Consider the following 16549-nt stretch of genomic DNA (forward strand, 5'->3'; position numbering starts at 1 on the left):
TTTAATACAAATACACACTCACATGTTGACATACAGAAATCTGTTTCAAATGAATTATTTTTTAAAGAACAAAGAACTTTATAACCCTAGTACCTAATCCTATGCCTGACACATAGTAGATACTCAGCAAATATCTGTGGGACTGAACTGCTCTTTGAAGCCTAGCTAAGCACTAAAGACTCCCACAACTTTTTCAGCTTTATGGGGAAGTGATTATCTTAAATAGTTTTAATGCAAATTGAATTATTGTTTAAAAAGCATGTCCACCAGTTGAAAAGTCAAGTCATGGAACATTGTTAAGATCCAGGTTTTAATTTAGCAGATATTGTTCTCTTTGCAGAATAATTACGAATCTATTTAAAATAAATGCTTTTTTATCTTTATCTCCCTTTGCACAATGGAGTGGCATTGTCAAAAGGGGAAAGTGTCTAATAATAAGTTGAAAACATTGTGCAGTTATACTTCAAAGACATCTCTTAAATTGTCCTATTCAGGTTCACTGCCTCTGCTATTATTCATGTTCTAATTTAGGGCCTCGAAATTGTATTAGTTGCCTAACTGGAAGTTGCACTTCGTTCCTGTTCTTCTTCCACACTGCTGCCAGAATCATTTACTTTCTTCAACAGAAAATCAAGCCTGTCTCTTTCCTCATTAAAAACCTTCTGCAATTTGCTACGGACTGTGAGATGAGGACCAAACTCCTTGGCATTACATACCATATGTAATGTAATTATACCTGTGGATTTTTTTTCTTAATCTACCTTCATGTCCCCATGTTTCTAAGCATCCTCTACCAGTGCTTCCCAAAATTTTTCATGACATGTCACACATGGAATAATAACCAGATGATACCACTGTCTGACTGCCTGAAGTCTCTGGCTTCTCTGAGCTTTCTGGCCCTTCTGAGATCTGAAGGAAACAATATCTTAAGCATACCCTCTAATCCATTCCCAGTACAACCACTGGGAAAGTCTGCCCTACATGTGACCACAGTAAACCTTTTCGCCTCCCAGGAATGGTTTTTGCACTGCTTTTCTTCTTTGCTTATAATATTCATTCTGCCTTTTCGCAGATTCTCAATCTGGTAAATTTCCCCTCCTTGTCATTTAAAGCCCGGCTCATTTGGATTAGGGAAATGTTTCTGGAATTTTTTTAAGAATATGTGAAGCTCTTTGTTTCCAGTTAAAGCCTTATCTTAAATCAATTAATTTTGACTCTTAGAAATTCTCTTTCCATTTTCTGACCCATTTGTAATAACTTAATTTTAAGGTTACACCTACTGTACCAATAATGATTTTGTTTTTAAAAATACAAATAAAAATCTCCCTTCCTTGGCTTTTTGGAAACAGTTTCTTTCCCCCGTAAACTGTATTGCCCATGGTTTCATAAATACACATCTCAAATGGGTTTCTTATGTAAAGGGTGTGTGTGCTTACTTGCGTGCATGTGTGTGTGTGTGAGTGTATCACTACTACTATTACTAACATAAATATATATATCATTACTACCCACTTAACTATACTCTAAAGTTAAAAGATCTCAAAATACTTCTTGTGAAAAGGTTTACTAAGCCCAAAGTTCTAAGAGAAAAATTAAGAAAATTGGTTTCCTTTGTTTAACAGAGCCTATTGCTTATTTTAAGTGTAATTGATCTTTTGTTTGTTTTGAGACAGGGTCTCACCCTGTCACTTAGGCTGGAGTGCAGTGGTGGATGGCTCCCTAGGCCTCAACCTCCTGGGCTCAAGTGATCCTCCCACCTCAGCTGGGACTACAGGTGTGTGTACCACCACACCCGGCTAATTTTTATGTTTGTTTGTTTTTTGGTTTGTTTTGTAGAGATGGGGTTGCGCCATGTTGCCTAGGCTGGTCTCAAATGCCTGAGCTCAAGCGATCTGCCTGCCTTAGCCTCCCAAAGTGCTGGGATTACAGTTGTGTGTGTGCCACTGTGCCTAGCCTGATTGATTTTGATCTCTAACACATTCTTCTCATAACTATTTCTGCTTTTCCAAAAAAGTTTTATGTATGGGTTAGGTAAATGTTTCTGGTTTTATCTCATGAAATGATTGGCTTTTCGTAACAGCATGAATCAAGTATAATTTGACTCACCTCATCCTTAAATTCTTACTTAATTTGGTAATTATTGTGTATTTTATCATTTTCTACTAGTGTCTTAGCCTGTTGATCAAAGCTTGCTGCAGTTAGTTGTTTGCGTGTTGATCTTTCTCTACTTTTTAGTGTTCTTAAAGGTAAGGACCAAGTCATACGCTTCTGTGTTTTCCTCACAGTGCTTTGCACAAAAAAAAAAAATTGTCTAGTAGGTGTCTTTTTAGTTACTTTTAAAGTACCTTGTGGGTAGTTAAGACGTTTTTATTCAAATTTTATATAAAATCTGTTTTTGTTTTCTGATGCCTGTTCAGCAGATGCTTACCCAGACTGAAGTAGTTTACATTCTTTTTCAATGTCCCAAAAGCTTAATTAGCAAATAATATAATGCAGACTGCTCCTTGCATAGGCTCTCATGGATTTTACATACTACTGCTTATTTTATTAGTCTCTAAAGTCATTCTTCTCCCAGTGTAATTACACTTTTAAAAATTACTAAATTGCATAAGAGATATTATGAAATTGTGTTCCTGGAACATTGAGAATTTCAAGCTTTAAAAGACAGCAGCTAAAGTCAAAGATACAGCAACATTTTCAAAAGTTAGCTTTGTACATCTCTTGGCTGAGTAATGTGAACCCACACATGGAAAGATTTAATATATACAGGAATGTTCTGGGCCTCTGTAAGAGCTGATCCCTCTATCAGGTTTCTGTGCAGACAAGCATGTTTCTTCTATCTATTAGGAAAGGGTTATGAATTGAGCACTTCAGAGGCTATGGTAAGAAGCAGGGAGAGAAGGGGGCAAGTAGAGAATTGCTAAATATCAATTCTTTTTAAATATTGAGATTTAGAAATAAAAATCAAGAATCTGTATTTTGACTTGACTTTTCAATCTATTATTCTAACCTCCTAGCTCATTGTTCCATTTATTCAAAGAACATTAACATCTGCCATATATTAAGAATTCAGAGATTGCTAACATTGCCTATATTCAAGGATCTCATAATCAAGTACTGAGGATAATTATACAAGAAGAGTAATCACTATAATAGCATTTAATACTTACTGAAGCATACATGCCATATGCCAAACACTGAGCTAAGCACATTATATCAATATAGATATAAAAACACCTGCTGATTTGTCCAAACACACAGCTAATAAGTTTTTGAGCTAGAATTTTCCTCCAGCTAAGCTGATTCTTTTGCCCTCACTTTTAACCTTGTATGCCAAATTACAAGTTTAAAATTCATTTATGTACTTGGAAGAGTCATAGAAGTTTCAATAAAAGAGAAGACTTTTAAGCTGAGACTTGAACAAGAAGTGGAGCTTCCGTGATAGACAAAGAGATAAAATGTCATTCTGAGCAGAGGGAGAAATATGTGCGAAAACAGGGAGGCAGAAAGCAGCGTGGTGAGTTTTACTAACTGGGTGTTTAGGTGCTCCTAAGCAAGTCCAAGTTCAAGTATAGCATTTCAAGTTTCTATGATTTTAGTGTAATTCCTATCTTATCTACAGCTCCTTTTCTTTTCTCACAGGGTGAGAAATGCTATACTTGAACTTGGACTTTTTTCTTTGATGTGCAATTAAATGATTAGAAAATAGGAAGTTAAGGTATTTGCAGTTAAAATGATCACGTTAGCCATGATGTAGATAAAGCAAAGAAAAAGAAGGAAAGAATAAGACTGCAGGCAGAAAAACAACTAGCACAGCAGTTATGATATTCTAGACAAATGATTGTGTTGGCTTGATATCACTGAGTAAACATTTATTGGGTGCCTTATATGTGCCATAGCTGAGCTTACAGTGTTGAATAAAATGAATATGATTCCTGCCATTACATACAGTCTATAATCTATTGGGAAAGACACAAATACAGTAAACAAACACACAAATACACAATAAAGAAGAATGGGTAGAAGTGACAGTTTTAAGAGAGATTTAAGTAGTGTTAGCCAGGTCTATATGCATTAGTTGGATTTAGAGGAAGAAATAGATACCTGGAATAAATCCAAGGTTTCTTTGAGATAATTCAGAGCCGTTACCAAAGATCCACCTTTCTCCCTGGTTTCTGGAACTATTCTCTCCATGAATCATGATTCATTGATATGTTTTTATTAAAGTATAAAGGCTCAGTGCTGCTTTCCTTTCCTAGAGGAAGGCACTCCCTATATACACATACACACCCTTGTTGATTATTTTAAATGAATGGGAGCCAATGGGACCTGATTTTTCAAGGTGTCTATTTTAATACTTTTGTCTGAACAAGTATTTCTATGTTAATAAAATTAGATTTGAGCATTTGATAGAACATGAAACTATAAGTGTTGAATTTCAGAATTTATAAAAAAGAAAAGGCAGCCTTATAATTGTGGTATAAGGTTTGATAGTTAAGACTCCTTCATGTGAAATACCAGATGTTTTGAGTCCTTGATATAAAGGTCAGAAGAAAAGAAGGATATTGGTTTCATAATAAACTAACATGTTTACAGTAATGACTATGCAGTGTAAGCTGTGGATATTTTGTTATATAAGAATGGCAGGGGGTCCTAGAACTGGGGGCTGGAAGGCCCATTTAAAAGGTCATCCAATATGATAATTTTTAGTCTGGAGCACACAAGCAGATTTCAGGTGAACTCCTTGGAATTATTTGCAAAACTGGGAGTATTTTTCATATGTATAGTTTGAGGGGAATTTCTGTCAAATGCACATAGGCACCTGTAATTAAAGAGCCGCCTTCATTTTCACACATGAGGAAACTGAGGCTGTTACAGATGTAGAGACTTGCCCAGGGTCTTGAATAAGTTCTCAGAAAGGGAGTTTGTTCTATGATTTATTTTTTTTAATAAAGTTTTAATGGACAGACCATAATATCCAACATGGCCTTGGAGCCATAGGGTTCAGAATATTAGCAAGCCTTGGCTTCTTTTTTCATTGAGTTGTCATATAGTGATTTTAATAATAATAGAACATGCTATCGTTCAGAATACATTCTTCCACCCTAATATCCCAAAACAGTATTTTTAAAGAAATTCTAGGAAGGGTGTTTACTCATTCAGAGTTCTACAGGAAGGAAGGCTCTTTCCTACTATTTTTTAAGCATAACTTTCACTGACAAGACCAGGCCAGAAAAAGCCTAGCTGGCTGTTGGCCCAGACAATGTTATAATCATTGAAGTATACTCAACCTGCACTGCCTGAGGATAGCTACAGCTAAAAAAAATAAATAAATAAGCACACACAGATGTATGCTGAGTGTTCCAGTGACTTAGCTGACATGTATGCTGTATATCCTTTGCTGTGTTCTTTCAACTATTAGAAAGGAAATTTTAAAATAGCCTAGAATTTATTATTCCAATAGGGTGAAAAGGACAACTTCAACTTTAAAAAAATAACCAAGCTCTCCATGGCTGTATCCCCAGCAAGTAAATCAATCTGGCATATAGTAGATGCTTAATAATTTTTTTGATGAGAGAATTGTTGAACTTTGTTAGTTATATTTCAGAAAGAGAATTTTGTTTGTTCATCAATAATGAGTATCATGTAGTGTCAAAATATTAAAATTAAAAAGGACTGATTCAACATTTAGAAACCCCAGATTTCAGCACAGTTTCTGTAAGTTACTGTACGACCTTGGGCCTCATTTTCTTTGTCTTAATAAGGATATAATAATATCTAATTCCCAAAATTTGGGGGAATATTAAATGAGCTACAGTATGTGGAAGATGCTTCATAGATCCTTAAGTGCTATATAAATATTAATGTTATTTATCTTAGATAACATTTTCAATTTTTTAAATATGTATTTACTGAAATCATCTTTATTTCCTAAGTCCTGTATTTGTTTTAGGTAGAAAGAAGTGATTTCCATGATTGAAATGGAGTTTTGAATTCTTTGATAAAATACATTTTAAGGTGTACGGAATTGTCTGCAAAGAATTAAAACACTCATTTTTAAGCAAGGGAAATATATTTATTTTATGATTTTCCTAATTGAATTTTTGCCAGCTAATTTGTACGTAAGTTAAGGATTGATTGATATATATTTGATAGACAATCACCCTCTTCTAGGTATTATAACATATACAAAAAGTATACAACAGCATTTTCCAAAGTGAAAAAGAAATATTAGTTTTTGAGATGTTCCATGATTAGAGTTTGGGAATTTAAAATAGAATTTTTACATACTACCATAGGTTTCTCCTGGATATTTTTATTACTCATTAATATAATTTCCAAAAATTCCTTCATATAGAAACCTATACAAGCCTTTTATTTTGTTTCTACACAGTGTTCTCCAAATTTATTTAACAAGAAAACCCTTTTTTCCATTACATTTGTTAACATTCACTCGAGTATTTTATAAAGCACTGGTATGAGATATGATGATATGACCCCATGGATTTGAACAGTCTGTTTGGAACTCTAAGTATGAACATGGTGAAGTACATTAAAACAAAACAAAACAAACAAAAATAAAACAAATTAACTATGAGATTGTGAAATGGTTGTAATATATGTCACCAAATTCATGGCTAAATCATAGAAATTGATCTGTCACAGCTTGTTAAATAAGTATTCTTTCTCTTACATGACTTATGTGATTTTTTCCAAACTGCTTAGTCAAAGAAGATAATCTTTCCAGATAGAGAAAATTTTAAAATATCTTTATTCCTCTTTAAATTTACTGATTTATAAATACTGGGATTCTAACAAATGCAAGTTACTACTCTTTATTAATCCCTTTTATTTAGTTTCAGTTTACACACAATAATTGTATCAACTTATATGTACAAGTCAATTAATTTAGACTTGTGTAAACCTGTGAAACCACCTCTGCAATTAAGGTGCAGAACATCCCCATCACCTTCAAAAGATTGCTTTTGCCCCTTTGCAGTCCATTTTTCCACTCTTCCTCAGGTTGCAGTCAACCACTAGTCTGCTTTTTGCTACTATAGATTAGATTGGACTTTGTAAATATTTTATATAAATGCAGTATGTACTCTCTTATGTCTGTTCTGTTTGACTCAGCATGATGAGACTCATGCACATTGTTGAGTGTTCAGTATTTCCTTTCTATTATTGAGTAGTATTCCATTATATATTTTGACTATTCACTCATAAGTTGGTAGACATTTGGGTTGTTTACAATTTTAGCTATTGTGAATAAAGCTACTGTGGGCTGGGCACAGTGACTCACACCTGTAATCTCAGCACTTTGGGAGGCCAAGGTGGGTGGATCACTTGGACATGGGCGTTTGAGACCAGCCTGGGCAGCATGGCAAGACCCCATCTTTACTGAAAATACAAAAGAAATAGCTGGGGCCGGGCACGGTGGCTCAAGCCTGTGATCCCAGCACTTTGGGAGGCCGTGGCAGGCAGATCACCTGAGGTCTGGAGTTCAAGACCAGCCTGGCCAGTATGGCAAAACCCCATCTCTACTAAAAATACAAAAAATTAGCCAGGCGTGGTGGTGGGCGCCTGTAATCCCAGCTACTTGGGAGGCTGAGGCAGGAGAATCGCTCGAACCCAGGAGGCAGAGGTTGCAGTGAGCAAAGACTGCACCACTGCACTTCCAGCCTGGGCAACGAGAGCGAAACTCCACCTCAAAAAAAAAAAAATAGCTGGGCATGGTGGTGCATACCTGTGGTCCCTGCTACCTGGGAGGCTGAGAAGAGAGTATCACTTGAGCGCAGGAGGTGGAGGTTGCAGTGAGCCAAGATCACATCACTGCACTCTAGCCTGGGTGACAGAGTGAGACTCTGTCTCAAAAAAATAAAATTTGTGAACTTCCATATACAAGTCTTTCTGTAGATATGGGTTTTTTCTTCTTAGGTAACTATCTAGGAGTGAAATAATTGGGTTGTTATGATGTGGTAGGTTTAACTTCTTAAGAAGCTGACAAATAGCTTTCCAAAGTGGTTGTTCTATTTTATATTCCCATTAACAGCGTATGTAAGTTCTAGTTGCTCCATGTCCTTGATCGGTCTTTGGTATTGTTAGTGTCTTTAATTTTCATCATTCTTATAATGTAATGGTATCTCATTGTGGCTTAAATTTGCATTGATCTGATAACTAATGATGTTAAGTATCTTTTCACATACTTACCTCACAAAGGAAGCTGTGTGGTTAGCAAGTATGTTCAAATTTTTAGTCTAGTTACTTTGGGTTATTTTCTTATTATTGAATTATGAGGATTCTTTGTATATTTTGGATACAAGCCCTTTGCAAATATGCATATTGTGAATATTTTATCCCAGTCTGTGACCTGTCTTTCCGTTTTCTTAAAGGTACCTTTTGAAGAGAAATTTTGTTTTGATTTTTGTAAAGACCAGTTTGTCCATGTTTTTCTTTTATACTTCTATAAGTTTTGTAGTTTTAGCTCATACATTTCAAGTTTATTTTTCAGTATGGTGTGAGGTAAGGGTCAATGTTCATTTTTTTCATATGGATTTCTAGTATTCACAGTACCATTTCTTAAGATAATTTCCTTTTTGAGTGCCTTAAAATCAGTTTGGACTTCCTTTTTCTATTTTATTTATCTGTATCTTTATCCTCTAGATACTCTCACACTATCTTGTTTCTTTAGCATTATAAGTTTTGAAGTCAAGTAGTGTAAATTTTTCCACTTTGTTCTTTTTAGAAGTTGCTAAAAGTTGCCACATTCCCTCTGTAGATACACACAGAGAGAGATTTTAGACACATACCTCTTTTTAACCACTTTGAGATAATTCACATACCATAAAATTCACTATTTGAAATATTTAATTCATTGATTTTTAGTATATTCACACATATGTATAACCATCACCATAGTCAATTGTACACATCTTATTCGTGCTTTCTCCTATTACCAAGAGCAATGTCTGGTATGTAATATATGCTCACCAAATTTTTCTGAATAAGTGAATCCATTAGTTGTAAAATAATGTAGGCATTAGCCTCTAGTAAAATATTAAGAAGGCTCATTTGACTGCATTCAGCTCTAGAACTATTCTTTTATTAGAACTCTGCTATTTTGAGGGATCTCTGAAACAGCTAACAGCTTAACCCAGATATAGATACAGATATATATATATGGCTACAGGTTTGTTTTTTTTTTTAAATGGAGTCTTACTCTGTCACCCAGACTGGAGTGCAGTAGTGCTATCTTGGTTTACTGCAACCTCCGCCTCCTGGGCTCAGGTGATCCTCTCACCTTAGCCTCCTGAGTGGCTGGGACTACAGGCATGCACCACCGTGCCCAGCTAATTTTTGTATTTTTTTGTAGAGATGTCGTTTTGTCATGTTGCCCAGGCTGGTCTCGAACTCCTGGACTCAAGCAGTCTGCCCTCCTTGCCCTTCCAAAGTGCTGGGATTGGCCGGGCACCATGGCTCACGCCTGTAATCCCAGCACTCTGGGAGACCAAGGCAGGCAGATCGAACACCTGAGGTCAGGAGTTCGAGACGAGCCTGGCCAACATGGTGAAACCCCGTCTCTACTAAAAATTAGCCAGGTGTGGTGGCATGTGCCTGTAGTCCCAGCCACTAGGGAGGCTGAGGCAGGAGAATCTTGCAGTGAGCTGAGACTGCGCCACTGCACTCCAGCCTGGGTGGCAGAGTGAGACTCTGTCTCAAAAAGAAAAAAAAAAAACACCAAGTGCTGGGATTATAGGCGTGAGCCACCATACCTGTCCTTAAACCATATTTTAATAGTTACTTAAGGAAGTTACAAAAAAAATTCCTTTTGATATAATAAGTGCAAATTATTTGCACATTTTTGAAAAGAGAATAGTCATCTTTTATTCACCTGATAATTGCTGAGAAGGGCAAACCTCCCATAAGTACTGCTTTTCTATTTTTTTTTTTTTTTTTTTTTTTTTTTTGAGACAGAGACCTCCTGCTCCACCCACCTCAGCATCCCAAAGTGCTGGGATTACAGGCGTGAGCCACCGCGCCCAGCCTTCTATTTTCAAAAGTACTCTTGACATTGTTTGTATCTGTGACATAGATTATGGAATCTCTGGTACTTGTTTTATTTACCAATTACAAATAATAGTGGATTGTTCGTGAAATTCCAGACATCTCTCCCTAGGTATCTTTGAGATGGAATGTCAGTTCTGAGCCCAGTTAATTCATGCTGCCTCATTTTCTTCATAGGCTTTGATGCGGCCTGGAAGACTTGATAGAATCATCTATGTGCCTTTACCGGATGCAGCAACAAGAAGGGAAATATTTAAGCTGCAGTTTCACTCCATGCCTGTCAGTAATGAAGTTGACCTGGATGAACTCATCCTTCAAACCGACACATACTCAGGAGCAGAGGTAAGATAGTTCCCTTCAAAATACCTTAGTGGGAGGAAAGCGGTGGCTTGGGGTCATTAAGCAAAATAAATTGCTTGCCCTGAGGTGTTTTAAATGACCATACTAAGAAATCTTGAAACAGGAAGTGCAGTACATGACATAGTCACTAAGTTAAATTGCACTTTACGTGGCTTCTATTATATCACAATTGTTTTTTACTTGCTCCTATTATTTCTCAAAATGTAGTCTTCAGAGGAATAGCATAATATAGTGAGAAGAACACTAGACTAGAAGTAGATTCTTCCATTGGGCTTCTTAATACAGCAGTTTCTAACCAATCACACACTTCTCTAACTTTGCTTTCTTTACCCATCAAATGGAAATGATACCACTACCTTCCCTCCTGTTTCCTCATGGGGAGCATAGAAATAAAATTAGGATATCATGAGTATAAAGGGCAAAGCAAACAGATTGTATCATTATCATCTTTTTATCATTTTGGCAAGTTATCTCAGTCTAATTTTGTATTAAACTTCTCTCACAGTAAAAGGGACCATCTGCCCTTACCTCTGAAGATAAACTCTTGACAAGAACAGCAAGACCTCTGTGAAAATATGAAAATGACTTTTATGTATGGCAGATTAACATTTTTTCTCTCCTTACCAACTCTTTACTTATGCTATTTTTATTTACCAAATAAAATTCCATGAAATAATTCTGCAACTTTTCTAGCTGCATTTCTTAAGGAAAGGACCAACTATGTACCTCGACACAGAAATAGCATCTGTCACACCAATGATGTAGACTTTTAATGGGAGATTAATATTTTTTTAAGTACGAGGTTACAGATTATTTTTATTCTGAATTACTCAGTAGGCTAGGACTCCACATTCTGTTTTGCTTGCTATTGTTTTCATTCGTCTTATGTAAACACCGAAGAGATTACCATATGACAGATCATTAGTGGTACTCCGAGAGTCTATTTGGAACTGAACTTAGTGTATCATGCAGTCATAGCTAATAACAACAGCCAAAATAAATCCCAGATCTATTCATTGTTTTGCCCCAAGAACCATAGATATAGATATAGACAGTTCCCAACTTATGACAGTTTGACTTAAGATTTTGGGGCTTTACAATGGTGCAAAAGTGGTACACACTCAGTACACTCCTCAACTTACAATACAGCAACATCTGGATAAATCCATCTTAAGTTGAAAATAACAGGTCGAAAATATCGTAAGTCAAAAACATATATGCATTTTCGACTTAGACATATTCAACTGATGATGGGTTTACCAGGACATAGCCCCATCATAAGTTGAGGAGTATTTGTATTTGATTTTCCTCCTTTATATTTTTCAAGTCCACTGGAATAAAAAGCCATGTGGAAAGTAGCTTGAGAAGCAGTTGAAGTGCGCTCACCTTTAACTCCTCTGAAACAGTGATCTTTATGACCATCCATAAAGTTAAAATGAACATACAGTTATGGTTAACTGACTGCTCCAACATTTCTAGAATTCAGTTTTTGATTTGAGACGAGGGCTGGCATCTTGTATGATGATATGGCAATTTGCAGGAAACAGCAAGAGGAAGACGAAAAAACCATAAATCTCTCACTTGAGCCGAGTAAACTAGAAGAGCAGTTAGCAAGATATAAATGTGCCTTTCTCACTTTGAAGTAATTCATGGTAGTAACATCGAAGTGCAAAACAAAAATAAAACCCAGTGACATTCTATCTGGCTAAAAGGAAAAAAACCTCATTTGGTGCCAGCAATTATTGTACTGGCTTGCTAATTCTTATGTAGTGCACTTCTTATTTGATCTAACATGTAAGCACATTTATGATTAATTTTTATATGAGATCTTCTGAAAATCGTCACAGGAAAAGTAGCAGAAAATTCTATCTTTCCTCAAATTATATTTTTGTGTTCCATAATGCTTGGGTTGGGGAGGGCATCCCATTGTGGTCCTATTTATAATTAGTATATTATTACAACTTCATAGAAATTTTGCTAACAGCTACATCTTAGTAGTTCTGTGGTTTCTAATTTAGATGAGGCAGGTTTGTTCCCTGTTGAGGGTTTTTGTTTTGTTTTGTTTTGGTCTGAATAGGTAGGCAGTTCACACAGTTGTTTTAGGAAAATTATTATTTCTTTAAAAGTCTTAAAGTTAATAAACAGGAGATTTAGGACACGTTAAGTAATGCTTAAGATAAAAGGTTTCATTTCTTTCTCTCTGTTTCTCTGTCTTCACACAGAACCTTCAACATGGTGTGTGTTTAACAAGCACTTGATAAACTGTGGGGAAAAAAGATTTTTAAATTAGATTTAGGAAAAATAGACTTCAGTTCTCATTTGTTACAAGAGGAGCCCTCTAACTCCCTGCTGTAGACACAGCCATTTTCTCAGAGTTGGAGTGTCTCTTTGGCCACTTTGGGTATAAAAATGAAACTACTATCAATTTATTGTCCTCACAAGAGAATAGTATATTATATTCAAGATTATATAAAATTAATTTTATTTAAGTGTATACTATTAGCTATATGAACAAGAATTTGGGCAGGAAAGCCAGAGACGAGGAAATTCCTGGCACTCTAATTGTTTTTTAGAAACAAAATGTTGAAGTGTAGTGAGCATTTTTTTTTAGTGGAAAAGTTGTAGAGGATGATTAAGATGGAAATGATACTGGTACTTTTTTTTTTTTTTTTTTGAGACAGAGTTTCGCCCTTGTATCCCAGGCTAGAGTCCAGTGGCACGATCTTGGCTCACTGCAACCTCCACCTCCCAGGTTCAAGCAATTCTCCTGCCTCAGCCTCCCAAGTAGCTGGGATTACAGGCACCTACCACCACGCCCAGCTAATTTTTGTATTTTTATTAGAGACAGGGTTTCACCACATTGGCCAGGCTGGTCTTGAACTCCTGACCTCAGGTGACCCGCCCACCTTGGCCTCCCAAAGTGCTGGGATTACAGGCATGAGCCTCTGTACCCACCACTGGTACTTTTAATGGCAGGGATGAGAAGAGGTTACTTTAAAAAATTATTTTCTTTTCACTTGGTTATTTATTTTGCCCAATCAGCATTGTTCTATAAAAGCTTAGACCAGCTCAGTGTTTGAAATAGCTCCTTCTGGTCAAATTACTCCATTTTTCCTCCGTGGAGAGGGTATACAGAGAATTGAAGCACTTTTGTAAGCCTCAGGAGGCTCTCAAGAGGAAGTCTGTCACCAGCTGGAAGGGGAATACAGCCGTTAGGGAGCAGCCTCTGAGGGGAGACTGAAGCAGGTTGCGTCTTTTAGCCATCTCTGCCACCTGCCACTCATTGTCCCTGTGGCTATGGCCCTCATTGTCCTGGCTTCTTGACCGTAGCTGTCAGTTAATGAAAAAACGTGTGCCATTTAAAAGCAGATGGGAATTTCTCTGAGGAGGAAGTAAGTCTTTTTGGTTATCACTATTGTTTTCTTTTGCTTTGATTTTTGTTTTTTAAGTTATTTGTAGCAATTCCACCTCATTTATTCATTTATCTTTTATCAAATTATCCTGGTTACTTTTGGAAGAGTTTTATCTCTAACAGGAAATCAACTGTCACAAATATATTTACAAAAAAAAGCAATAACTGGGCTCATTACCCCATATGCCCTATGCTTGGGAAGACAGGTGATGAGTAAGATGCATAATTTCTTCTGTGTATCAGAATTTGCTGACATAGGCCAAAGACTGATATCTGTAAAATTGGGGTTGAATTTTTATTTGCATTTGGATATTATCCTCCTTTCAGTGAATCCCTTGGGATCACCAGTTTGTGAGGGAGTCAGGCCCTTCTTGGCCAGTTTGTAAATCTCCTCCCTTACATCTTCAGAGGCCAGCTTCAGCCAAGTGGGGACACTGCGGTGACAGGGAGGAGCCGATTGGGACAGGCCCTTCCTGGGAGCAGGCATGCAACTCATGATGTGGCAGTCAGGAGCAAAAAAAACACCTCCTTTTCTTTGAAATGTAAAAATTTGCTTACTATAGTGGTTTTTTTATTGCAATCTTATGAATGTAGCTCTAGAAGATCTTTTTAAAGCAATTCATTAGAGTTAAATACATTTCACACTGAGTTTTCAAAAAGCTTTAACTTCATGTAAACTTAGTCTATTTGTTTTATTTTTAAATGATCTGTCATGCCCTGAATTCTGTTTTGTAGTCTATGCCTTCTTGGGTCTAATAATAGCACAAGATCTTCATGCCAGCTTGACATTAAAAAAATCACCTTCTAGTTTGCCTCATTAATTCAAGAAGGGTCCTATTCACTATGCTTGAGCTATTATAGCTAATAAAAGGAGAGCCTTAAATTACTTTTCTGTCTCACTGATTAACGTTTTTTCTGACATCTCTTTTTCTCCCACACAGTGAAAACAGAAGGAGCAATTATAGCCACTTAAAATGTCTGTACTCTTCTTATGTGAAATCTCTTGTGATAGTATTCCCCAAACTAAAATATCAGTCATTGTATTAGAATCTGGCATAGATTGTTCATCTGACCAGTCAAACAACACATGTGAGATAGGAATAAGGCTTCTAAGGAAGGACCATTTGACCTGGTCTTAAGCGCTCTACTTATTATTGTTAGAAAGCACCTAGCAGCAGTGTACTTGTCTCCAAAGTGAAGCAGAGCACCACAGTACTTAGCACTCTCCTACAGACCAGGGGTCCCCAACCTCCTGGCCACGGACCAGCACCAGTACCGCATAGCATGAGTGAGTGGCAGGCAAGTGAGCATTACTGCCTGAGTTCTGCCTCCTGTTAGATCAGCAGTGGCATTAGACTCTCATAGGAGCACGAACCCTATTGTGAACTATGCGTGCGAGGGATCTAGGTTGTGTGCTCCCTATGAGAATCTAATGCCTGAGAACAGTTTCATTCCGAAACCATCCCCCCACCCCATTTGTGGAAAAATTGTCTTCCACAAAACCAGTCCCTGGTCCCAAAAAGGTTGGGGACTGCTGCTATGGACTGTCTGCAACCTACTTTTCCTGCCTAATCAGAAACTGCCCTATGAAAACATGCTGCTATCACCAAGTAGTCTACTATATTTGAGATCTTCTTTGCTATCTCTCTATTCTTCCTTGTGTCTTTACACTAAAATTCTGTATCTATGCCCCAGAATTTCAAAATACTCAGTGCTCTGTATCTGCAAGTTCCATCTGCAAATTCAACCAACTGGGAATAGAAAATATTCAGAAAAAAGCAACAAAAAATAACAATACAACAACAAAAAGTACAAATTTGAAAATATAGCATGACAACTATATAGCATTTACATTATATCAGTTGTCTTAAGTAATCTAGAGATGACGTATACAAGAGGATGTGCACAGGTTATATGCAAATACTATGCCATTTTATATAAGGGACTTCAGCATCCTTGGATTTTGGTATCTAAGGGGCTCCTGGAACCAGTTGCCCTTAGATACCAAGGGACAACTATATTCTTTCCTTACATGACCTACTGAAATAACTACTTTGTCATTAAACCATAATGACCACCCCACCAATAAATAGCCTATTCTTTTGTACTCTTTTACACTTATTTTTGTTTTACTTGTTTAGCTGTTACCATATTTTTTCCCGTAGTTATTTTATTTTTTTAGAGACAGGCTGGAGTGCAGTGTCATGATCATACCTTACTGCAACTTTGAACTCCTGGGCTCAAGTGGTCCTCCTGCCCAAGCCTCCTGAGTAGCTCAGAATAGAGGTGCATGCCACTGTGCCCAGCTAATTTTTTAAAAAAAATTTGTAGACATTGGGGGTCTCACCATGTTGCCCAGCCTGGTCTTAAACTCCTGGCCTCAAGCAGTCCTCCTATCTCAGCCTCCTAAAGTGTTGGGATTACAGGCCTGAGCCACTGTGTCTGGCCTCTGTAGTTATTTTAATATGAGCAGCTGCCTCATCTCCCCAAACACAGATTCTCTAGGGCAGAGATCAGTTCTTGTACTTCTTAAAGTCTGGCAAAGCAGCTGTCTCACACACACTCGGTGGGCATTAATATTAGATGGGTGGTAGATTTATATATTGATTCTAAGTCATTTTACCAACCAAAAATGTCAGTTTTAACATTTGCTGAAGTGGCACTTTCTAGTTTTAATCATATTTTCATATACATTATCTATTTGAGTACCCT

General features: G+C 36.8%; 1 protein-coding gene across 7 annotated transcripts in view; it reads left to right on the forward strand.

Annotated features, from left to right (window-relative positions):
- The window catches only part of AFG2A (AFG2 AAA ATPase homolog A), a 396134-nt gene that overhangs the window by 320370 nt on the left and 59215 nt on the right, over positions 1-16549 (forward strand). For 4 of the 7 annotated variants that reach the window (XR_010133490.1, XR_010133491.1, XM_019025703.3 and 1 more), the window contains exon 15: positions 10243-10407. Coding sequence is in view for 4 of the 7 variants with exons in the window: in XM_019025703.3 (XP_018881248.1) it covers positions 10243-10407 (165 nt within the window). In the remaining 3 variants the exon portion in view is untranslated. Of the gene's footprint in view, positions 1-10242; positions 10408-10930; positions 11102-16549 lie in introns of those variants that run through there. The other 3 variants (XM_055385175.2, XM_055385174.2, XR_010133493.1) reach the window with 2 other exon arrangements.

This window comes from Gorilla gorilla, chromosome 3, assembly GCF_029281585.2.
Source record: "Gorilla gorilla gorilla isolate KB3781 chromosome 3, NHGRI_mGorGor1-v2.1_pri, whole genome shotgun sequence".
NCBI lineage: Eukaryota > Metazoa > Chordata > Mammalia > Primates > Hominidae > Gorilla > Gorilla gorilla.